Genomic DNA, 25,896 nt, shown 5'->3' on the forward strand with positions numbered 1-25,896 from the left:
ATGTATGTTAACCTGTAACTATTCTGAGTTCTTTGAGAGAATGGGATATAAATCTAAATAAATAAATAATCTCTCCCTCGTCCCCTCAGCCCTGGGATTCAACATTTCTCCTCTCTTCCTATCCTAGCTCTCTTCCATCTAGCCACTGTCCGACATCTCTCAATCTCTTGTCCCTTCCTCCCAGGCAACTATCCAACATCTTCATCTCTTTTCCTTCTCTCCTCCTTCCCCTCCACCCCTGGGTCCATCTCTCTTCTCTCCGGACCTCCCTCCTATCCAGCTACTGTTCAACATCTCTCTCTTTCTCCTCTGTCCTCTCCTTGGTCAGTGTTACAGCAGAACAGATCGGAACGCTCCTCTCTCTCTGCCGTGCCAACAGAAGACACACTGAAATGTTACCTGAACCAATTTTGATGAGACCATTGTGTTGGATGAAGATAGTGTCACTGGTCAGGTTCCCATGGATGATGGGTGGCTCACAGGAGTGCAGGAAGCTGCAACGAGAGAGATGTCATTAAGAAAGGTATCTCAGGAGACGATGGTGAGAGAACAGAGGCACTCGTATGCGCTCACCTGAGCGCTGACAGGATCTGCGTACTCCAGCGTTTCCAGGCCTTAAATAAGAAAGAGTCACAAGTCACTCCTGGTAACCAAGTACAGTCAAAGGCTCCGCAGCACAGAGAGACCCATAATTCTGCTTCTTTCCTATTCTCACATTGTTGCTGAAGATAGATTGTAAATATCTCTCTCATAAAATGTCCCACCCTGTCAGATTTCATAGCCTCTCAGAAGCCTGAAGATGTCAGCAAACGCACAGAAGAAGTCTTGGCTTACAGCAGATGAAGGAGCAAAGTCAGAGGCGAAGTGGTGGAGGAGCCTAGAGCAGGGCTAGGCAATTCTGGTCCTCAAGAGCTGGAACCAGGTCAGGTTTTCAGGATATCCACAATAAATATGCATGAGATAGATTTGCATCTCAAGGAGGCAGTGCATGCAAATCCATCTCATACATATTCATTGTGGAAATCCTGAAAACCTGACCTGGCTCTGGCTCTCGAGGACCGGAATTGCCTACCCCTGGCCTAGAGGTTAGTACAGAGGCCTGAGAGCTGGAAAAAAGGGTTCAATTCCCACTGCAGCTTCTTGGGACGCTGGACAAGTCACTTAACCCTCCAATGGCTCAGGTACCAAATAAATACCTGTGTATAATATGTAAACAACTTTGACTGTACCACAGAAAGGCAATATATTGAGTCCTTATCCTTTTGCCATAAAGAAACAGGGATAACTTCAACCTCTTTCCTCCTGTCATGCATATACAACAGCAATAAAGCCTGACAATGTGGTTTCATCAGTCCACTGTTGGCCACCTCGGTCATTCACCTTTTTATTAGATTAACAGAGCACCCTGCTCGATAGGCCTGGGGCTTTTTGAGGCCTGCCTAAGTGGGGCTTGCTGTGGTGTCCTAAGGTGTGTCTCCTGGCTCGCAAATGTATCTTGCAATCTTGGACTTCTTCGGACCCTCCATCATTTTGGAGATGGTGGTCGATAGCTGCTTGGAAGGTTCGGGAAGCAGCGGGACACATACACAGGAGTAAATGCTTTTTGCTTCTTGGGGGAGGGGGGCTATTTGGCATCTTTGTCACCAAGAGAGTGAGCTTGATTATGAATACGCTCTTTGAGGGTGCTTTGAGGCTATTTTCAGTGACCAGATACTGCTCTACTTTCTTAGTTTGGGGGAGAGTTTTGTGGATGATGTCCGGGGACTACATGAGTCTGGGCCCCTTTTCTATTCGACAGAACTGCTCACACCTTCTTTATGGTTGGGTTTAGCTGCTTTACTTTAGACACGGTAGCGCCAGAGAAATTAATCCTGGTACACCATGATTTTGTTCCCTGTCCATAGTTAAAGTGAGACGTGAGCTGCGTAAATCTGAGAGAATTTGGAGGAAATCTGGAGATCGGGAAGACTGTGACAGTTATTGCATTTGGTTGTTAGAATATAAATCTTTGTGTGAAAATGAGCGCATTAGATTTTTTCAGGAGCGTATTAAATACGCTCAGAGTAAACCAAGGGAATTATTTAACACAGTTAAATATTTTCTTGATGGAAAATGTGGATCAGGAAGTGAGCAATTATCTAATGCGAAGGTTTACGCATCTTTTATGTAATGTAAGCAGATTGAGGAAGTATGGAGTGGGAGTGTCATAGTAGGTTGTTCAGTCATTGGTTTAAAGTGTATTACAGACTCTTGGAGTACCTTTGGTCTTGTGAATGAAGAGGTATCATTGATCATTAGTCAGGTGAAGCCAACACACGTGGTGTTAGACCCATGTAACAGTAGTATTATATGGCACATATCACATGAGGTGAGTCCTTTTGTAACTTCTGTCGAGAATAAGTCATTGAGTGAGGGAATTTTGCCTTCAGGATATAAAGAATCCACAGTTACACCAATATTGAAAAAGAATGGGTTGAATGTAGAGGAGATGAAGAACTTTTGGCCAATTTCTGTGGTCTCATTTGTGGGTAAGGTAATTGAGAAGGTTGTGATGAAACAGTTGAATGACTGATTGTCTTGATCCATTTCAATTTGGATTTAAGCAAACGCATAGTATGGAGTTGCTTCTGGTTTCTATGTTGGACACTTTACGGGAGGAAAATTAATAAAAATGTGAGATATTGCCTTGTGTCACTTGATATTTCAGGGGCTTTTTGACTCTATCAATCTCAACATATTGTTATTGAAGTTGGAGAGATTAGGTATGGTTGGGGAGGTTTTGCAATGATTTGAATCCTATTTGAGGGGCAGATCCTTTAGAGTATGAAGTGGGATAGAAATATCTAGAGTGGTGGATGTTAAGAGAGAGGTACCCCAGAGTTCAGCCCTATCTTTTATCCTTTTCAATATATATACAGTATGTCTGCATCGGGAGCAGTGTTTCAGAAGCTAGGTCTTCAGTAGAGACTTTATGCTGACGATATACTCTTTTTTTTCCTCATGCGTAATGGTGTTCAAGCATTGGAGAAGCGTTTGCAGGTTTATATGGAGAAGATTGTGGAATGGATGAATGATCATGGGTTGAAGCTGAATGTGAATAAAACTGTAAAGGGGCAGGCCTGCTTCATTTCAACAGAGGCGGGCCTGTCGGCCAGCCGGTAGATCAACTTTTAAGGTTAGTGGGGGGTGTTAGCCGGGGGGTGTCTTTGCATGTGGGGAGTTTCTTCAGGAGAGGTTTCTTCACGGCAGGTTCTTCACTGGGGTGGGGGGGGTCTTCCGGCAGGAGGGGTTGGGCACCCTCCTGCTGGCGAACTTCAGGAGTTAGGGGGTCTTCCAGGCAGGAGGGATTGGGCATCCCTCCTGCCTCATTTGTTTGTTTGGGGGGGGGGGGAGAATGGCGGCCACAAATGCAGCCACTATACTTATCAAGCTATACTTATCAGGGATTCAAGACAAGGTTGGACATGTTCCTGCTGAACCAAAACAAACGCAGATAGGGCTGGTCTCTGTTAGGGCACTGGTCTTTGACCTGGGAGCTGCCGTATGAGCGGACTGCTGGGCACGATGGACCACTAGTCTGACCCAGCAGTGGCAATTCTTATGTTCACGGTAAGGAGATCCTTTGCCACGATAAGTGTAGTGGCCGCGTCTACAATAACCCGGTTCTGTAACTGGCATCTGTATACATGGATGTCGGTTACAGAATTGTGTTTATTTTAGGCCCGATTCTGTATAGGACGCCCGTCGGCTTATGAGAATCCGGGCTACAAAGTACAAATATTCCATGCTACTGATCCAGGACACCCAGTGGCTTCCCCCATGTCTGTCTGAATAGCATGCTATGGACTTTCCAAACCTTTCTTAAACCCAGTTATGCTAACTGTTCTGTCCCTGGCAGCCTTATACTAGTTTCATGACATGGCTCCAATATGCATTCTCACTTTCTAGAACTTTAGTGCTGAGCAATGCATTGTGGGTAATGTCATCTCCTGCATCAAAGCCTCCTCCTTTCCCCCTTTCAGCTGAGCTTGATCCCTGCTGTATTTCTTAGTCAGTTCTAAAGTAGTTGCCCTGATGGCCCTCTGTAACCTGCTATCAAGTTCTGTCCCTATTGGTCTCTTCTCTTCAACCCTTTAGCCTTGTGAGTGTTTCCTTTGGACCCTTTGTCTCAGGGTCAGTCATGTTTTTCCTTCTGTCAGAGGCTCATCTCCCTCTGAAAAGAACTAGTCTTTTTATCCAAACCTATCTGACCACAAGCATGAATGATTCAGCCTCTCACCTCTGGAACATGAAATACTTTAATCTACCTAATTACTCCCTCATCTTTGGCACAAATCCTCCTTCCTCTCAAGCATCCATTGTCAGCATTCAGAACTATGGAGTTTCTTGCCTTGGGGCAGTGAACTTCTGAGAACATCGACAAACTGAGTAAATCAGCTACTCGTACATTTATGCAATAAAGTTTCAGAAAATTATAGAGACTCCAGTGTGTGTCGGTGTGCTAAGGATAGAATTGTATAGTCTATGTCTGCCTAAGAGACTAGAACAAAGGTGCAACCCTAACCAGTGTAACCACATCCTCTGGCAATGAGTTCCAAAGCTTAACTATTCTTTGAGTAAAAAAATATTTCCTCCTATTTGTTCCCATGTAATTTCGTTGAGTGTTCACTGGTTTTTGTACTTTTTGAAAGGGTGAAAAATTGATTCAATTTTAACCTATTCTACACCACTCTGGATTTTATAGACCTCATAACCCCTCTCAGCCGTCTCTATTCCAAGCTGAAGAACTACAACCTCCTTAGTTTTTCCTCATGCATGGGCATCGTAACAGGGGAGCCACAGGGGCCACGGTATCCCCAAAGATTGGTGGTCACCAGTCGGTTATGCCTCTACTCCACCACCCATCTCTTCCCGGCGCTAAACTTTTAAATCTTTGGGCAGCCACCATGCAACGTCGAACCCTTCATTCTACTTCTGGGGGCAGGCCTGTATGGCAGCGCCCAAAGAGGAAGTGCGTGGGGGATTCAGGAGTTGGTAATTCCTAGCTTTTTTTTTTTTTTTACCAAAGCTACACACTGGGTGGAACAGTTAAGCGTGGTTTCTACGAGGATACCTAGATCTTTTTATTGGGTGCTGACTCCTAGGGTAGATTTGGATTATTCTTCAGCTGCCATTTGGATGTCCAGTCTTCCAATTTTCCAAGGGCTTCCTGCAATTTTTCACAGTCCTCAAGTGTTTTGCGTCATCTTTATCTACATGTTTATTCACACCTTAAAAGAATTCAAGCAAATTGGTGAGACAAGACCTTCCTTGGCTCTGTTCCATTAAACCATGTTTGTCTACCTGTTCTGTAATTTTATTTTTTATAAGTTTTCAATATTTTCCCCAGCACCGAAGTCATGCTTATTGGTCTGTAATTTTCTGGATCACCCCTGGAACCCTTTTTAAAAATTGGATCATTGACCACCCTCTAATCTTTGGGTACTACCGATAATTATAGTGATGTCTATTGTGAGCATGTGCAAAGTTATGCATTTGGGAAAGAGGAACCTGAACTATGGCTCTTTGATGCTGGGTTCCACATTAGGAGTCACCACTTAGGTAAAGGATCTAGGGGTCATCATTGAGAATAGGTTGAAACCCTCAGCTCAGTGTGCAGCAGCAGCAACAAAAATAAATATAATGTTAGGATTTATCAGGAACGGAATGGAAAACATGATGAAAATGTTATAATGCCCTTGTATCGCTCCATCATGCGTTCTGCTCCTTGAATACTGTGCAAAATTCTGGTCACCGTATCTCAAGAAGATACAGAAGGATTAGAAGTGATACAGAAAAGGGTGAACATAAGAACATAAGAAGCGCCATCTCCGGATCAGACCTTCAGTCCATCAAGTCCGGCGATCCGCACACGCGGAGGCCCTGCCAGGTGTACACCTGGTGTAATTTTTAGTCACCCATATCCTTCTATGCCTCTAATAAGGAGATGCGCATCTAGTTTGCTTTTGAATCCTAGGACGGTCGATTCCGCAATAACCTCCACTGGGAGAACATTCCAGGTGTCCACCACTCATTACGTGAAGCAGAACTTCCTGATATTTGTCCTGGACTTGTCCCCCCTTAGCTTCAGTCCATGTCCTCTTGTCCGTGTCAAATTGGACAATGTAAATAATTTTTTTCTGCTCTATTTTGTCGATGCCTTTCAGTATTTTGAAGGTCTCGGTCATATCCCCTCGCAGTCTCCTTTTCTCAAGGGAGAACAATCCCAGTCTCTTAAGTCGATCCTCGTATTCCAGTTTCTCCATACCTTTTACTAGTTTCATTGCTCGTGTCTGCACCCTCTCCAGCAGTTTTATATCCTTCTTTAGGTTGGGAGACCAATGTTGGACGCAGTATTCCAAGTGGGGTCTGACCATTGCTCTATAAAGCGGCATTATGACCCCCTCTGATCTACTCGTGATTCCCTTCTTTATCATGCCCAACATTCTATTTGCTTTCTTAGTCTTATATACCGAATCATCTCCAAAATAAGGAACTCGATTCGGTTTACATAATTAGATCACAAAGAAAGATCCATTAACATTCATTGCAACTATTGCCTAAAAAGCGAAGAAACATAGTGGTTTTTAAGGTTTTACGAAAGATCTGAAGAGATAAACACGATCTAATTTGAGGAGGTCATCCATTCCATATCACAGTTGTTAGTAAGTATGGAAAGAAGGGTGAAATTTTACTAATGGACTTGATTCCTCTCAATGATCTTGAGATGATTTCCTTATATTGAATAGAGACGGCTGAGGGGAGATTTGATTGAGGTCTCTTACATGCTGAATGGAGAGGAACAGGTAGACCAGCAAATTGCTAGGAATCAGGATTTAAAGCAAAGTAGAGAAATAGTTCTTCGCTGGAATTCGTTGCCAGAGAATGTGGTAAAAGGCAGTTAGCTTGGCAGGGTTTAACAAAGGCTTGGATAATTTCCTAAAAAAAAAAAAAGTCCATAAGCTATTATTAAGACAGACTTGGGAAAATCCACTGCTTATTTCTAGGATACGCAGCATAAGATCTATTTTACTTTTTTGGGATCTGTCCCAGTATGGCTATTCGAATGCCCTTGTGTAACGTACCAGTTTTATTAATAAGGCATTTTGCAGGTTATTCTATAGCAATTTGTGCGGAAAAATGACACTTTATGGGGCAAATTCTATAAACAATGGTTTAACTTAGCTGCCCTAGTGGCAGGGAAACACTGTTTGAAACGCAACTTAAGGGGCAAATTCAAAGTGCCTACCAGTAACTAAACAGACGGCACTGGAATCGTGCCTCCAGAGGCCTATCAGTGCCTAACGCCACTTTGGCTAATGCCGGACATGGTGTTAGCCACCATACGGTGCCTACATAGGGGATTCACGTCAAAGGTAGGCTCAGGAAGTGGAGTCCTTTTGACACGTGATCGGTAGCCACTAACAACAGGCCTTCATGTGCCAGAATTCCACTCTAGGGCTATTCGGTAAACACCCATGTGACTTACATAGTGCAAATAAATAAAGATTTAGGGGGTGTCGCAGCATGGAAGAAACAGCAGGCAACCCCCCCCCCCCCCACTTGGAACACGAAAGGGTGAACTCACAAATAATACAAAGAAAGACGAGTCTGTGACTATACAGAAGCAAGAATTACAAGAATTCTTTGAGATCTATAAACCGAGAAGAGATCTTAGAGACGTAAATGGGATGAAATTAAGTTTGGAGGGGAGAATGTCGACAATGCATGGCGTAGAACTATGGAATGCCTTGCGTGAGGAGGACGAATTTTAAGAAAATGCTGAAGACTCAATTATTTGCCAATGCCTTCTTATGCTAAGGGATATTTCAGTTGATTATCGCCTTTTAGAATTTTTTTGACATCAATGCATGATTTAAAGCTTGCTTGTATTTCTGAATTGATTGAATTTGCGCTCTATCCCTGTTTATAACAAGGACGATTAATAATGTTGTTTAGACATGTCTATGTTATATGTGATAATCGGAGGGAAACAAGATTTTATGTATGTGCTATGGAAACCGCATAGTTATATGCGGTATATACATTTTTTAATCTGCTATAATAATTCCCTTAGCGCGCATGTGCACTTCAAACCTGGTGGCTCCGTGCCTCCGTAGCTCCGTGGCTGGCAGAGAAATTGTATTGTAAGAAGAGAAGCTGGTAAAGCGTTTGGTGTGTGCACGTGTTCAGCGTGTGCGACGCGTATGTTCTATTTGCTGCGAGTGGCGATTACTTTACTCAGCAGCAGTTATTCTGTGTCGGTTGCTGTTTGCCGCTTGATTTAAAAAAGAAAAAAAAAAAAGATAGGTGGGAGAAGGGGCACAATAATTGACATCCCCTCTAACATCACCAATATTCCTCCGACATCCAGGACCTCCTCCAACGTCCCCCTGACATCTCCACACACACAAAGAAGGACAGGGGGCCAAACAGACGGACATTGACAGACTGACAGAAAAGGCGGCAGTGAAAGACACACAGGACAGCCGGGGAACAGGAGGGAGGGAAAGAGACAGAAAGACAGACAGACACACAGACAGCAGCCAAGGAGACGGACAGCAAAAAAAGACAGACAATCATACAGTGGCCAAGGAGACAGTAAGCAAAAAAAGACAGACAAGTGGCCAAGGAGAGAGAGAGAAAGAGACAGAAAGACACACAGACAGCAGCCAACATGAGAGAGAGAGACAGAAAGACAGACAGACACACAGACAGCAGCCAATGAGAGAGAAAGAGACAGAAAGACACAGACAGCGGCCAAAGAGAGAGAGAGACAGAAAGACAGACAGACACACAGACAGCAGCCAAGGAGACAGACAGCAAAAAAAAGACAGACAGTGGCCAAGGAGACACACAGAAAAAAAGACAGACATACAAACAGAGGTCAAGGAGACAGACAGCAAAAAAAAGACAGACAGCGGTCAAGGAGACAGACACCAAAAAAATAGACAGACAGATATACAGCGGCCAAGGAGACAGACAGCAAAAAAAGACAGACATACAAACAGAGGTCAAGGAGACAAACAGCAAAAAAAGACAGACAGACATACAGCAGCCAAGGAGACAGACACCAACAAAAAGACAGACAGACATACAGTGACCAAGGAGACAGCAAAAGAAAGACAGACAGACCTATCAACCATACAATGGATATTAAAGCTCTCACGGTAAGTTTTCAGTAAAATTTTTTAACTGTTAAGTCTGCACATCTATTCTCACACTAGTTAATCTAACAGGCTTAAACACTAGTAAATAAATAATAATTATAGTGTATGTTTATAGATGGCATAAGAATCCCATATATTCAGCTCACCTTTTACAGAAGCTCCCCAGTCATTAGTAGCGGTGTAGAATATTTGTAAGAGGGATGTAGACATGACAGAGCTTGGGTGGGGCTCAAGCTCACTGGACGTTACATGGGGATCTGTGGCTGGCCTAAGCGCTATCACATGCTGCAGCAGAAGGGGGTGGGGCGGTATATGCATCGGAACAGGGGGGCCACGAGGACCATGGCTCCCCCCAAAATTGGCCGGGAATAGTAAAACGTCTTGCTGCTACTACTATTTATTATTTCTGTAGCATTGAAAAGTGTACACAGTGCTGTACATTTGACATACAATAGACAGTCCCTGCTCAGAAGAGCTTATAATCTAATTTGACAGACAGGATTGGAGAGATTATAGTAGAGGAAATGATAGAGTGGGTCTAGGTATCTGACAGCAGTGAGCGGGAGTTGAAGAGTTGAAAACAGTTTCAAAAAAGTGGGCTTTTAGCTTGGATCTGAAGACCGCTAGAGATGGAGCATGACGTACTGACTCTGGCAGCCTGTTCCAGGCATACGGTGTGGTAAGAAAGAAGGGACGGAGTCTGGAGTTGGCAGTGGAGGAGAAGGGTACAGATAAGAGGGGCTTGCCCGATGAGCAGAGTTCACAGGGAGGAGCACAGGGGGGGGGGAGATAAGTGAAGAGAGATATTGGGGGGCTTCAGAGTGAATGCACTTGTAAGTCATATTTGGAAATGGATGGGGAGAGGGGTAATGTGAGAATAGCGGCTCTCACGGAATATGGACTGAGGAGGTGAGGGGCCCAAGAGAAGTACATTGCAGTAGTGGTAAACGTGAGGTAATGAGAGTGTGGATAAGGGTTTTGGTAGTGTGTTCAGAGAGAAAGGATGGATTTTGGTAATATTATAGATGAGGAAGCGACAGTATTTGGCGGTTTGTTGAATCTGTGGAGAACCCCCCCCCCTGCAATCACCACTTCCCGAGTCACCCTCTCTGCTGCTGGCACATCCGTTTTAAGAGAGGAAAAAGAGGAAGTTGCATCATAAGGAGGGGACCGGCAAAGGGATGGCTTATGTAGGGATCAACTTGCTCTCCTAGAAGGAACAAACTGTCTCCCTGCCTAAGATCGTTAGAAGGCCTGACCCTCTAGGAGAGTGCGCCAATCCAAATTCCCCCAAACCTTCTGACAAAATGCCTGACCTTCTGCTGTCTCGAATCTAAAATGCTGTGTGCTTCGTCCTATGTCTGACCATGCCATGTTTTCTCATACAATGTTCTCCCACCCTCTGTCGTACTGTTCGCCATATTGCCACACTGTCTACCATGCTTCAATCTTTCATACCTTGTCTGCCACACAGTGTTTGCTGTTCCAGATCTTCTGTGCTATGTTTCATCACGCACATTTGCCTTACCAATTTTGCCAAGTTGGGTCATTCTGTGACCCACGCTTTGTAATACGATGCTCACCATACCATGTTTTCTCATATTATTTTTTGCCATGCTTTAACTACGTTTTGCCCTCCCTGTCGGACAGTGTTTGCCATACTATCTCCTACCATACTCTGTCTGAGAGTGTGGCGCAGTCTCGGCACCCTGGGGATGTGGGTTCTGACTCGCGCTGCTCCTTATTACCTTAGACAGGACACTTGCTCCCCCAGTGCCCCAGAGATGTTAGATGGATTGTGAGCCCACTGGGGCAGACAGGGAAAAATGCTTGAGTACCCGAATAAATTCATGGAAACTGTTTTGAGCTCCCCGGGGAGAACGATATGGAAAATTGAAAGAGGGAGGTATGATGCTATGCTGGATACACAGGCGGCAAGCTGGAGCCATCAGACCCGCGAGTGGGGGTGGGACTAGAGCTGATGGACCCGAGGGGAGGGAGGAGAGAATGCAAGGCATAACAGAGAGATGCTGGGGCTGGGGCTGTAGGAAAGAGTGCAGGAGGGGAGGCTGGAGCTGGAGGGAAGGGAGAGAGCTGCAGGACCTGATGGAGGGGGAGCTGCAGGGAAGGGGGAAAGGTGCTGCACCTTGATGGTTTGACTATTTCGGTTCCCATTTGGGAAGAAATTTGGGAGGGCACCCCCAAAGCCCACTACCAGCCCGTGCTATCTTCAGCTTCCAGCAGGCTTAGGGTTTTCTGTAGCCCTAATTGCACTCCTTGGCCTAACACCATCCCTGGCATGTGTGATCTTTATATTTTGCCCAGTATAGGAGGAAATGGACCTTTCTGTTTTTTTGGTGTGGCTTTTTGGGATTTTGATTTAATTTATGTTTATCATTTTTGGTCAGCTATTATGTTTTTGACATTTGTGTTCTGTGGAGCTTGGGAGGGGTCTGAGGTGGTGCTTGGGTGGGTCTGGGATGGAGCTTGGGCAGGCCTAGGGCACAGCTTTTGGGCTCCTCCAAACAAAAAAGGAAGCCCATGTTTATGAGTGCAGGAACCCCGAGGCAGCCTTCAGTATCAAGTAAGTGTGCAGTAGTTTTGTCACTCTACAAACTGACTCCGTAATAACACTGTAATACATTAAACAAAGTCGTCACAGCATAACAATATACAGTAAGATAGACATACAGCCCTGGTACCCTATGGCTGCGGCTTCCAACACACCAAGCGGACACTGATGAATCCTACCCGTGCATTCATGGTCTTCCGGTTTTTCTTGGTTTTCTTCAGAAACTGCCTGAGACTCCCAGAAGAGACGTACTCTGTTATAAATACCACCTGTAAAAGAGAGAGCAATCAACCAGCAACCAGGCTTCCATGTTTGAAATACCTCTTAATGGGGACACAGACCAAAGGGCCGGACAATTCTAAAATGAAATATTAAAGGAACCCCCCCCCCCTTCCTCAGAATGGTCACCAGCTGCAGCAGCGATTCATATCTGCTGCCAGCTCTGGCTCTGTTGTGTCCTGTCAGTGAGGGTGGGATGGGCCAGAGGGAGGTCTGCAGGGCTGGTACAGACCACAGATGTGAACTGATGCTGATGCTGGTTCTGAGATAAGAGTGGGAAAGGGAGGAGAGGATGTTCAAAGAGAGAGTTACTAAACCTTGGGCAGAGTTGGGGGAGAGGGAGCTAGGGGATCTGAGCCAAGAATGGGTGGAGATGTGCCCACCCAGGCCCATCTATAATTGGGATGTTATTCCAGACATCGCCCTCATAGTAAAGACATATTCTCTCATCTTCTTCTTTCTAGTTTGTAACCTGCTGAAATACAATCAATCAAAATATCCTTTATCCTTGAAATCTCTGAGCAACTCACTGACATTCCCAGCTCTGAGCACCACCAATGCTCATCACATGCATTTTGGAGAGTATCTCAATCAGTGTCCCCTGAGGAAGGCATTGTTGGGTGCCGAAACTTGGATCCTTCTTGGCACCCTTTTTATAAAGAAAGATTTTACTTTGGTTCCTTTTCTTTTGTTTGCCCTACTGAAAATGTTGCCCTCTCTCAGTTGACTCCCTCCTCCCCTTCCTTTTTTTTTTTTTTTTGTATACTCATGCTTATTGAGCAAAAGGTGAACAGCATTCCAAACAGTGCAAAACTATGCAATGTAATATAGTATAATACAATACAGTATAATACAAAATAGTATAATACAAATAGAGCGAGCAGATCAGATCAAACAGCAAGCACATAACATAGCAGTACAGAATCTGAAAGATCCACCGCAATGTGGAATATAAAGCAAAAAATATAGAAAACAACAATAGCATATTGTGGGAAATTGGAAGAGGCGAGAATGCCATAAACTGAAATGCTCAAGATTTTTTTAAACGGTTTAAAACATCCCGGGCTACGGGAAGAAGAACTCAGACCAACACCCCCCAGGCAACCCTACACACGCTCCATCACACACAGCCCCCAATCACACAATCAGGCATCCAACCCACAATCCCTGCTCACACACACATACACACTCTATTAACACCCAAGCAATCAAAGAGTAAAAGGAACAAAACAAGAAGTGAGGAAAGAGAATAAGAGGTTGGAGTATGGTGTAGGAAGTTAATGTGGGAATAAAGGAATAGAGGATGGCAGCGGTCGGGGACAAGAGCCAGCCAGACACAGACCGTCAGTTCGAGGCCGGGTCAGAAACAGTCAAGCAAGAAGCAAGGAAAAGAAGACAAGAAGAACACAGCGATTAGGGTGAACGCTCAGGGCAAGTCACTAAAAACCTGTCCCACAGGGCACAATATTCCTTCCAAAGGTCCCGATGGCAGGAGGAATAAGTCTGTAGCTCATAAAGGGCCAAGACTCGCATGCGAGTCGACCAGAGCGAAGAAGAAGGAGCCTCAGGCGATGCCCAGTGTTGCAGAATAAGCTGCTTCCCCAGCAAAATCGCATGAAGAACAAATTTCTGAGACGAGGTGCTGAGCTGCTGTTGAGACAAGTCCTGTATATCACCCAACAGCAACGCAGGCGGGTTCCAAAGTAAGGTACAGCAAAGAGTGGTGTCAAGACTAGCACGAACTGAATCCCAGAAAGACAGGGTAGGACAGAGAAAAAAAGAATGTCGATAGGTTCCCGGGAAAAGATGACATTTAACACAAAGATCATCGGGCCAAAGCCTCTGGATCTGGAGAGGTAGGCACGATGCAATATCTTAAATTGGGTCTCTCGTAAAGATACATTTTTGATGAAAAGGTAGATATTCTGAAAGAAAACCCAAATCCCGACCCTCTTTATACCAAGTAGCAATCTTATTCTGGTGAGGGGGTATAAGTAAAGCCTTTTCCTCCCCTTCCACTATATCCTCTGGCAAGTCTATTTTCAGTGTCTGAAACAACATTTAAGGGGTCAGGATTGAAAACCAGTCATCCACATAACACCCTGTGGGAATAGTGACAGGGCGGGGTCAGGGCAGACCCAGAGAGGGGGAATTCTCAAAAGGAGCTGGGGTGAGGCGCCCTACATGCAAATTCTAATATTGGCAATTACGGACATAATGTCTGATCTAGTCCTAAGTTACATGCTTAACTCAGTGGCTGGTGTAAATGCTTGTGCGTAAGACACTATTCTATAGAAACATAGAAACATAGAAAGATGACGGCAGATAAGGGTCATAGCCCATCAAGTCTGCCCACACTATTTACCCACCCCCTTAAGTCTTCTGACCCCTTAAGTATAATTGTAATTATACTGTCACTCTACTGACCCGCTCATTCAAGTCCTAGTGACCCTATCCCTTGGCATGACCCCGTAGGGATCCCACATGGGTATCCCACTTGTTCTTGAAGTCTGGGATGCTGCGTGCCTCGACCACCTGCATTGGAAGCTTGTTCCAATGCTCGATCACTCTCTCCGTGAAGAAGTACTTCCTTGCATCTCCACGAAACTTCCCTCCCCTGAGTTTGAGCGGATGTCCTCTTGTGGTCGAGGGTCCCCTGAGAAGAAAGATATCCTCTTCCACCTCGACCCGTCCCGTGATGTACTTAAATGTCTCAATCATGTCTCCCCTCTCCCTACGCTCTTCAAGAGTGTAGAGCTGCAATTTGCTCAGTCTTTCCTCGTACGGGAGACCCTTTAGCCCCGAGACCATCCTGGTGGCCATCCGCTGAACCGACTCAATTCTGAGCACATCCTTACGGTAATGTGGCCTCCCACACACATGCTAGGCAGGCCCCAGACCTGCTCTTGCCCCTCCCAGGTCCATGCGCTTAACCTGCCCATGACCTTCCCAGGTCAGTTGCATTGGATTTTGCAGAATCAGGATTAAGAGCAGTTAGGAATAACATAACATCGTATTTATAAACCGCATAACCCTAAGTTCAATGCGGTGAACATCAAGAAATCCTTTTTCACAGAGAGCGTGGTGTCATATTCAGAGTGAAGGTTTTGGGTATATTATATTAAAACAATCTGATCCTTGCTGACCCTGGGGAATGTTAGTGAAGATAGATTGAATGGCTCCTGTCAAGTGGTAGGGGTGGGGACAGGGGAGGAGGTGGCAGTCCGCTCTGGGTGAATGCTCTAAGGGGGTGTACAGCCACGTTACACTGCCACTGCTGCTTTCCTGAACCAGCATCAGTGGCAATAAACTGTACAGCGACCATGATAAAACAATTACAAACTATACAAAATACAGCCCTAAGACTCATCTACTCATTGAAAAAATATGACCACATCACAGAAGCATACCATGACTCCCACTGGCTCCCAATACAAGCAAGAATACACTTCAAATTCTACTGCCTACTATTCAAAGCTATTAATGGAGAAAGCCCAACCTACTGGAATAACCGACTTAACTCAATCCTCCTCATCCAAGCACAGGAGAACCCACTCACTTTTCACACACCCACCATCCAAAAATGTCAAACGAAAAAAACTATATGACAACCTAATAGCCACCAAAGCAGCTAAACTGGACAGACAAATCACCATTCTGTTGTCATCGACCACAGACTACAAAACCTTCAAGAAAGATACTAAAACCCTACTCTTCAAAAAATGCATAAAACCTATCTAATACGACCAGTTCCTACCTAAACCCCACCTACCCACTCTACACCCTTAATATACTCTAATATGCTTCTAACTACCCAACTAATGCTAAAATGCCTCTATTTACACTTACCACCTTGAGATCTCGACAACTCTTTGGTAATTCTTATGTAACTCTTATGACATCTCTTATGCTATTCCTGTAAACTTTTATGTAATCTCTTATGCTATTCCTGTAAACTTTTTGTAAACATTTATGTAATATTTGAAAACTTTTATGTAATCCGACTTGAACCGCAAGGTATTGGCGGAATAGAAATCACTAATGTAATGTAAACTTTAAATTCAGTCATCACAATAAAAAGCTCTAATGCAGCTTCATAAAAGTGGGGTTTATGTGTTAATTTGTAAAGTGATGATTGCTATTCTTCTGTTTTATCAAATTTACTTCTGCTATCTTTATATTTTGCACAATATTAGGGGCCTTCTATCACGATTTCTGTTTCTCTGGTGTTGCATTGTATGCAGAGTCCAGCTTCTTGGTGGTTCAGTTTAACTTTTGTCTACATATTTCTATTTTAGCCCCCCCTTTTACAAAACCACAGTATAAAACTGTGACTGAGTTCAAAGAAGCGTGGGATGAACACAGAGGATCTAGAATCAGAAAATAATATTAAAAATTAAACTAAGGCCAGTACTTGGCAGACTTGCATGGTCTATGTATGACCGTTTGGTGGGGGATGGGCTGGGGAGGGCTTCAGTGACTGGGAGGGTGTAGATGGGCTGAAGTAGGTTTTGATGGGGATTTTGGCAGTTGGAACCCAAGCATAGTACCGGTAGAGCTTTGGATTCTAGCCCAGAATTAGCTAAGAAGAAAAAATTTAAATTGAATCAGGTTGGGCAGACTGGATGGACCATTTGGGTCTTTATCTGCCGTTATCTACTATGTTACAGCGCTGATTCTCATACAAATTCTATGAGTTGTTACTGCCGAGGCTGATACTCTAAACCAGGGGTGTCCAACCTGCGGCCCAGTGAAGTATTTTGTGTGGCCCCGGTCGAGGGCGATGCAGTGTTTTCCTCTGCTGCCCCTGGGTGTTTACCGTTTTGCTGGCTCCCTCCTCTGTCTTGCTGCAGCGTTGCGTGTTTGTGCAGCCCCAGAAACATTTTTTTCAGACAATGCGGCCCAGGGAAGCTAAAAGGTTGGGCACCCCTGCTCTAAACCGTGATACAGTCTTATAAAAGGGGGAGGGGCTAGTTTATGATGACATATTCCATACTAAGCGAAGGTGTTTTCTGTGTTCTGTGTGTACGAAAGACACGGTTCTCTGTTAGCATTGACAGTGCAGGATTGATCTGTACTAGTCTGGCTTCTTTAGTTTTTCAGTGGGTGTATTGATGTTCTACTGCTCATTGCAGTATGTAAGATGCTGCATTTTCCTCGGTACGCTCTTGTTCCGTGATTCGTGGATTGTTACTACAAATCATTTTTTTCATATAGATGAGGGGGTGTCAAAAAATGATGGTCCCCAGGTGTCGGGTACGCCACTGCTCCGGCCCATATGTTATTAACAAAAGACCTTTTTTTTTTGTTCAAAAAGTTTTATTGATTTTATATATGAGAAGAAATATAAAGCCAACAATATGGGTGTTCAAAAGAACACAGGATAACAATAGCATTAACAAATGTGAAGTGCATCCACAATGAAAGAATAATCACAAAGGAATAAATGGACAAAGATGAGAATACATTAGTTCAAGAAAAGGGTGTACACCCAACAGGAGATGTGTTCTAATAATGAGTCATAGTAATCGGACATATTGATCCATCATAAAATGTAAAAAGAAAAGAAAATGGTAGATACAACAAGAGAAATAGGACTACCAGAGAAAAGCCTGAGAACAAAATCCCCCGGACCAGACGGTCTGACCACTGAATTTTACAAAGCTTTTCTGCAGACGTTATCGTCCCACATGCTAGCCTTCTTTCACTATCTTTGCGCCCATGGGAACAAAAGACCTTTTAATTAGAATGCCGCTGCAAGCAGACTAAATGAATCCCAAACCACCAGTAATCAAGATGAACTAAAAACCAGTTTGCTTAGTACTGGGGAATATCCCCAAGCCCTGAACTTTCAAAAGATATGATAAAGATAGGTGCTTGAAGTATAACAAAGCAATTCAGACGTAGAATTGGTCCAGATACCAGTTCCTCAAAACAGATAATTAAAAGCCTTTGTTTTACACAAATACCAAATTGTGATACTGGAAGGTACTGTTTTTAGAACAAACTCAAATCTATAAAGGCAGGCTGCAGCCCCCTGATCCCCGGTCTTCCTTTTCTTCTTTCTCCACTTCCTTTCAACCTTATCCTTCCTCAGCCATTTTCAGAGGGACAGCCACATTTTCTTATACACACACAGAAGCAGCTCTAAATGCAGTTTATGCTCTATATTTGTAAAAACCTACTCCTAAAGAATATACTTTTTCTGCATCGTCTGGTTGCCTCTGAGACCTGAACCCGGGACCCAAAATAGAGTAGACAATACAAAAACAGAAAACTCAAAACATTACAGGTGGTTGATGCTCAGAATGCCCTACCGGGAAAGGTGGTGGAGACGAAAATGATCACGGAATTCAAAAAGGCATGGAATGAACATAGAGGATCTCTGATCAGAAAATGAACGGTATACGAAAAGCCAAAACTTGAAATGATCACTGAAATGTGCTCGATGGGTCTAATGGTGCTTAGATGGCAAATCCGGCTGTGCAGAACTGACACTGGTATTGGGCAGTCTCGCAGGTCTGTGTCCTGTAATATGGCAATTCGGTTTAGGATGGGCTGGGCAGGCCTTTATGGTCTGTATCCTGCAAATTATGAGATGGTTTGGATAGGCTGGAGTGAGCTTTGATGGCAACTCTGGTGATTGGAACCTAAGGATAGTACCAAGTGTCCAGAAATGTCCAAGAAAAAAAAAGACAATTTAATCATGAATCTATAATGCGTGTGATGATCGGGCAGACCGGAAGGACCGTTCAGGTCTTTGGGCTAGATTCACTAAGGACACCGATCATGTCCCAATCAGTTTGCGACCACTTTGTGACCCCGACCCAGTTCATTAACCTTACTCCCGATCCGCACATGCAAATGAGGGGGAACGGCATGCAAATGCAGGAAGGCAGCGATTCACTAACCAAAATCAGGAACACCGACTGGGCTGGCCAATCGACAAAGAAGCGACTTCCCTGCTCTCTGCCACCCTGCTCTCTTCCTCGGTTCTCCAGCTCTTGCCACTCCGACTAAACCAGTGGGTTAAAACCACAGGCTCGTGAGTCAAAATAAAAATAGAAAACCAAAAAAGCAATTTTGTTTGCGGAGAGAAAAAAGCGCATGCGCAGACCATCTACAGGCAAAGAAGATGGTCTGCGCATGCGTCAGGATCGCCCTCCAGCGATCGGTGCGGTCGGTTGGGAGGCGTGATTCCGATCGCCCCCATTTGCATGAGGACGTGTTGTGAATCGGGCGGCCGGCAACCTCACGGATCGGATCGCTAATGGATCGGATCGGATCCATGAGGTTAGTGAATCTAGCCCTAAATTTGCTGTCATTTATTATGTTACTATGCAACAGCTAATTAGCGCCAATTAGCAATTATTCACTAATTATTAAATCAAGTTACATGCATCATTGACACTTCCATAACCTGGGAAGACCTGTTCATATAGGTGGCTAAATAAACCAATGTTCGTAGGAAGGGGTGGCCTCAAGGTCTGATCGTACTACAAGGGTAGTGTCACCCCCTCACTTTTGCCGACAATAACTCTTCCACACACCTGTGCACGCTATCACCCTGACTGCCCACCCCCTGCTCCTTCAACCTCTTTTTATCATTGGATTGGGCTTGATATACCGCTTTTTCTGTGGGGTTTACACAATCCAAGTGGTTAACGTATTATTTTAGACAGGTCCTCATTTTGTACCCGGGGCAATAAAGTGTTAAGTGATTTGCCCAAAGGAGCTGCAGCGGGAATCGAACTGTCAACCTCAGGGTGCTAAAGCCGCTCTAACCACTAGGGCCTCTCCTCCACTCCTGCCTTTATGTTCCTGGAATCCTGTCACAGCAAAGTAGCTTCACAGAGCAGTTCATCAAGCAGCCGACACAGTGGATCACATGTGAAGTAAAAAAAAAAAAAAAAAAGAGGACACATGACCCAGCTCCTACCCCACACTGGCCTCGCCCCTGCCCACAACCTTTCAGCAGTCTCGCCCTGCCTTGCCCTCCACCTTTCAGCAGTCTTGCCCCACCCTGGCACACCTTTCACCCATTTCCCTTAGTCATAAGAACATAAGAATTGCCATACTGTACCCTTGTAGTGTTTTTCTCTCTCTCCCTCCCTCCAACCTCCCCATGGGATGGTGCTTCTTTCTATTTCTTCCTCCACCCAACTCCCACTAAGGGATGGTCTTTTTTTTTTCTCTCTCTCTCTCTCTCTATGGCTTTTCCCTGTCCCTCACCTATCTCCTTGCTAAAATTTAATCTTCAGGCCGGCTGCCAGCAACAGTGAGGTGAGCCCGCTGCTGTCTGCCTGCCCTGGAAGCCGCCTCTCTATAGCAACCGGCCTACGTGAGAACAGGAAATTGCTGCAGAGGGAAGGCTTCCAGGGCAGGCTGACAGCAGCAGGCTCATCTCACTGTTGCTGCCAGCCGACCTAAAGATTACATTTTGGCGGAGCCAGAAGAGGTAGGTTGGGGACAGGAGAGAATACCCTGGATAGTCCTCTAGAAAGAGGAAATGTCCGGGTAAATCCTGACGTTATGTGTTACAGAAGAAACCAGGGATGGTGTGAATAACATGAAGAAAGACATGGCAAAGCTTAAAGAATGGTCAGAAATTTGGCAGCTAATGCTAAGAAATGCAAGATCATACATTTGGGCTGCAAAAACCCGAGGGAACGGTACAGTTTAGGGGGTGAAGAACTTATGTGCACGATGGAAGAGTGGGACTTGGGTGGGATTGTATGCGATGATCTTAAGGTGGCCAAACAGGTTGAAAAGGTGATGACAAAAGCTAGAAGGATGCTGGATTGCATAGGAAGAGGTATGGACAGTAGGAAAAAGGAGGTATTGATGCCTCTGTATAAGATTCTGGTGAGATCTCATTTAGAATATTGTTTACAATTCTGGAGGCCTCACCTTCAAAAAGATATAAAAAGGATGGAGTTGGTCCAGAGGAAGGCTACTAAAATGGTGGGTGGTCTTTGTCATAAGGCGTATAGGGACAAGCTTAAAGATCTCAATTTATATACTTTGGAGGAAAGGCGGGAGAGGGGAGAAATGATAGAGATGTTTAAATATCTACGTAATGTAAATACGCATGAGTCAAGTCTCATTTAAAAGGAAGCTCTGGAATGAGAGGGCATAGGATGAAGTTAAGAGGTGAGAGGCTCCGGAGTAATCTAAGGAAATACTTTTTTACAGAAAGGGTGGTAGATGCGTGGAACAATCTCCCGGAAGAGGTGGTGGAGACAGAGACTGTGTCTGAATTCAAGAGGGCCTGGGATAGGCACATGGGATCTCTTAGAGAGAGGAAGAGATAATGGTTACTGCGGAGGGGCAGACTGGGTGGGCCATTTGGCCTTTATCTGCCATCATGTTTCTATATGTCCTCCAGCCTGTTAGTCTTTTCTTACTTGGCCACACAGCTGTTTTGTTCCCAGTTTGGCTCCATAGTCACAAAATCCAGTAAACCGGATACAAGGAGGGGTCAAAGAATTCACATTTTTCAGACAGGGAAGTCTTTCAACATTGCTCACTCAGGATCAGGCATGAGAGGCATTTCCACAGCTGAGCTCTCTGCCCACACCTACTCACGTCACAATTTGCAACATTGCTCTCCTGAGCTACAGAGTGAGAGAGCAAGGTTTTCATTTATTAGGATTAGGCAATTTTCAGAAAGAAACAATGAAGCAAGACATTCAATAACAGAAACAGAATATACGGATTTTTCTATCATTTATATCCTATGTGGATTACAAATTATTCAGGTGGGCTCCCACTCTATCTAATGTACTTGGGGCCATGGGGATTAAGTGACTTGCCCAGGGTTTGAACCCACAACCTTAGGGAGCTGAGGCTGGAGCTCTAACCACTGCACCAAACACAGTCCTGCTACCTGCCCTGTAGTTTTTGGGCTGATACAGCTTATATCAGCTTCAGATCAAGGAGATGTTTGTGACTTCCCCCTCTCCAAAAAATCCCCTCTGTTATAAAAGCAGTGACGGAGGATTTTTCAGACTGAAGGGGAGGACCAGGAGGTCCCTTTGCCCAAGCGGAGGAGAAGTCATGGAGACAAATTTGTCCCTGTCCTCGCAGGAACTTAATTTACCTGTCCCTGCCCCATTCTTGTAAGCTCTGTCTTAACCGCACAAGCTTAAAACTCTTATGATTTTCAAGGGTTTGAGGCTTGTGCAGATGAGGACGGAGCTTAGGCATTGGTGGACTGAGGCATTATGACATCACAATCTGAGCTCTAGAATGTTGCTACTTAGGATTTGAAAGTGTTTGAGGCTTGTGCAGATGAGGGTGGAGCTTAGGTATTGGTGGAATGAGGCATTATGACATCACAATCTGAGCTCTAGAATGTTGCTACTTAGGATTTGAAAGGGTTTGAGGCTGTGCAGATGAGGATGGAGTTTGCAGGGATGAGGCAGAGACAGGAAAAGAACTCATGGGACCGGGAAAAATCACCGGGATGGGATGGTGAAAAATTTGTCCCCGTGTCATTCTCTAGTGAAGAGAGAATTCAGAGTCTTTGGCACTCCTCTTTACTCCTGTCAAAATCCTGAATACTGAAGGAGGCTCCTGTCATACCCAGGAAGGGGTTAGAGATTATTTGGGTTGGACAAAAACAACTAAAGAGACAAAAGGAAGAGACCAAGCCACTCTCAGACTTGCTTGATCTTTATTTCCGCTGCCAAATCTGAAGAGGAGAACGAGAGGAAATTCCTCTGAGTGAGGAACTGATTTCTACTTAATGACTCTCACTTGTGAATATGTAAATAGTTGACTGTTACTATCTTCAATTAAGTTAATAAACCATTCAACTGGTTCCAGTTTACGTCTTGGCTCCCAAGGGATGGGGGAGACTGAGTGGGTGATTGGGGCATGGAAAACGTTTCATATGCTGAAAGGCTGGAGAAACTGGGGTTCTTTTCCCTGGAAAAACGGAGACTTAGAGGGGACATGATAGAAACTTACAAGATCATAAAGGGTAGAGAGAAGGTAGAGAGGGGCAGATTCTTCAGACTGGCGGGGGAAACAAAAACAAGAGGGCACTCAAGAAAATTGAAGGGAGACAGATTCAGAACAAATGCTAGGAAGTTCTTCTTCACTCAGAGGGTGGTGGATACCTGGAATGCACTTCCAGAGGAGGTGGTAGAGCAGAGTACGATTTTGGGTTTCAAAAAGGGGTTGGATAAGTTCCTGAAGGAAAAGGGGATTGAAGGGTATAATTAGAGAAGTACTATACAGGAAAAAATGTCTTAAGTAAAAGATCACTTACAGGTCACGGACCTGGGGGGCCTGCTGGGCACGATGGACCTATGGTCTGAATCGGCAGAGGCGATGCTTATGTTCTTATGTTCTTATCTGCATTTCCTCCGGCCCCGGCCTGCGCCTAAGCTCTGGAGGAACTGTAAAAGTGATTGAAACTTCCTATGGGCTCTGGTGCAGGGTGGGTGAACCTCTAAATCCCCTGACCCCGAAGAGCTTGCTGGAGTGCCGCACCACATGGGGGGGTGGGGGGCAGGAGACCAGGGCTACATTTGTAGTATATTTTATGTATGGCTATGTTTATGTAATGCACTTGATTATTATTTACAGATAACTTTTTGAACTCCGCCTTGATGTTCATGGCAGAGGAAGGTGATCAAATGCTAATCAATAGATAATTGACTCAATATGGGTTTTATTGTTCAAAACCCTCTCTAGTATAACTAGCTTCTATGCCAATGGTTTTACCCTTATTTCTTTATTAAGATTTATTAATCAGATTTATGAACAGATTCATCCAAGGTACTGCGCAACAGAAAAAGCTTGAACATACAAACATAAGACTAGCTTTATTAGGTCAGACCAATGGTCCATCAAGCCCAGTACCCATTCTAATGGTGGCCAATCCAGGTCCCTAGTACCTTGCCAAAACCCAAGGAGTAGCAAAATTCCATACAGAATCTCAAAGAATAGCAAGATTCCGGAATCCCAGAGAGTAACAAGATTCTAGAATCCCAAGGAGTAGCAACATTCCATACAGAATCTCAAAGAATAGCAAGATTCCAGAATCCCAGAGAGTAACAAGATTCTAGAATCCCAAGGAGTAGCAACATTCCATACAGAATCTCAAAGAATAGCAAGATTCTGGAATCCCAGAGAGAAGAAAAGATTCTAGAATCCCCAGAGAATAGCAACATTCCATGCTACCAATCCAGGGTAAGCAATGGCTTTCCCATGTTTTTCTCAATAACAGACTATGGACTTTTCCTCCAGGAACTTGTCCAAACCTTTCTTAAAACCAGCTACGCTATCCGCTCTTACTACATCCTCTGGCAACGTGTTCCAGAGTTTAACTATTCTCTAAATGAAAAAAAATTTCCTCCTATTGGTTTTAAAAGTATTTCCCTGTAACTTCATCGAGTGTCCCCTAGTCTTTGTCATTTTTGACGGAATGAAAAATCGATCCACTTGTACCCGTTCTACTCCACTCAGGATTTTGTAGACTTCAATCTCTTTTCCAAGCTGAAGATCCCCAACTGTTTTAGTCTTTCCTCATACGAGAGGAGTTCCATCCCCTTTACCATCTTGGTCGCTCTTCTTTGAACCTTTTCTAGTGCCACTATATCTTTCTTGAGATAAGGAGACCAGAATTGAACGTAATACTCCAGGTGACTTCATCGAGTGTCCCCTAGTCCTTGTAATTTTTGACCAAGTGAAAAATCGATCCACTTGTACCCGTTCTACTCCACTCAGGATTTTGTAGACTTTAATCCTATCTCCCCTCAGCCGTCTCTTTTCCAAGCTGAAGAGCCCTAACCGTTTTAGTCTTTCCTCATACGAGAGGAGTTCCAACCCCTTTACCATCTTGGTCGCTCTTCTTTGAACCTGAGGAATAGAGGAAGCCTGGTAGATCAGCTTGGAGAGTGAAGCTAGCACCTCTACACACACAGGGTCATCTTTAGACCTCTAACACAAATGGATAAGCTCGATAAACAGCTGGCTGCAGATATCCAAAAACTGAGCCTGAAAGGAGATTTCAACCTTCCTAATGCAGACTGGGATGTCCCGACTGCAGAAGCAAAGAAACTGTGAAGGCCTTTTAAAGCGCTTTGCTGGAATGGTGATGAAACCCATAAGGGTAGGGACGACGCTGGACCTGGTGCTCACAAATGCAGATGGTGTGTCTTAATTCTGGTTTTCCTTTATATGTTCACTGATTTGTGCTCTACTGATGAATCATTAAGCGATGCAAATCACAAGATGAGTCTTGGTTATCTTGCAATTTATGAGGTTTTGGTGTGTTTATGATATATGTCTTACTATTATGTATGCAAATTTTATAACCCACCCTGAGCTTTTTGGGGAGGATGAGCTAAAGAACTAAGGGCCGATCCGAGCAGGTCCGACAAATTCACAAAACTTCAACATGCAGATGAGGGCGATCAGAGGAACGCCCCCATCTGCCGGCACGGATCGCTCTATAGTGAAACCCGCGTGTGCGCAGACCATCTTTAGATGGCCTGTACATATGCTGGACCTCCGGCCTGGCACTTTTTAAAACTTTTTTTACAGCCTGTAGTTTTAACCCGCTTTAAGCCTGTGGGTTAAAACCACAGGCTTACACTGCGGGGAAGGGTGGGAGAGTTGGGGCAGGCAGGCGATGAGGGCAGCGTCGGGGCAGGCAGGCAGATCGAGGAAGCAGGAGATCGGGGCTGACAAGGCTGAGAGCAGGGTGGCAGAAGGCAGTTGGAAAGGGCTTCAGCAACTGTTGATCGGCCAGCAGAGTCGAATCGTCAAATTTGTTTAGTGAATCATGTCCCTTCCTACTTTGCATGCAGTTCCCCTCAT

At 44.6% G+C, this 25,896-nt stretch overlaps 1 protein-coding gene across 2 annotated transcripts in view; it reads right to left on the minus strand.

Annotated features, from left to right (window-relative positions):
- Nucleotides 1–25,896, minus strand: part of NRBP2 (nuclear receptor binding protein 2) — a 127,730-nt gene that overhangs the window by 51,715 nt on the left and 50,119 nt on the right. For both annotated transcript variants that reach the window (XM_033933298.1, XM_033933299.1), the window contains exons 4-6: nucleotides 11,961–12,050; nucleotides 574–614; nucleotides 400–494 (exon numbers count right to left, since the gene is read on the minus strand). In XM_033933298.1, the coding sequence (XP_033789189.1) occupies nucleotides 400–494; nucleotides 574–614; nucleotides 11,961–12,050 (226 nt within the window). The remainder of the gene's footprint in view (nucleotides 1–399; nucleotides 495–573; nucleotides 615–11,960; nucleotides 12,051–25,896) is intronic.

Source organism: Geotrypetes seraphini, chromosome 2, assembly GCF_902459505.1.
Source record: "Geotrypetes seraphini chromosome 2, aGeoSer1.1, whole genome shotgun sequence".
Taxonomy (NCBI): Eukaryota; Metazoa; Chordata; class Amphibia; order Gymnophiona; family Dermophiidae; genus Geotrypetes; species Geotrypetes seraphini.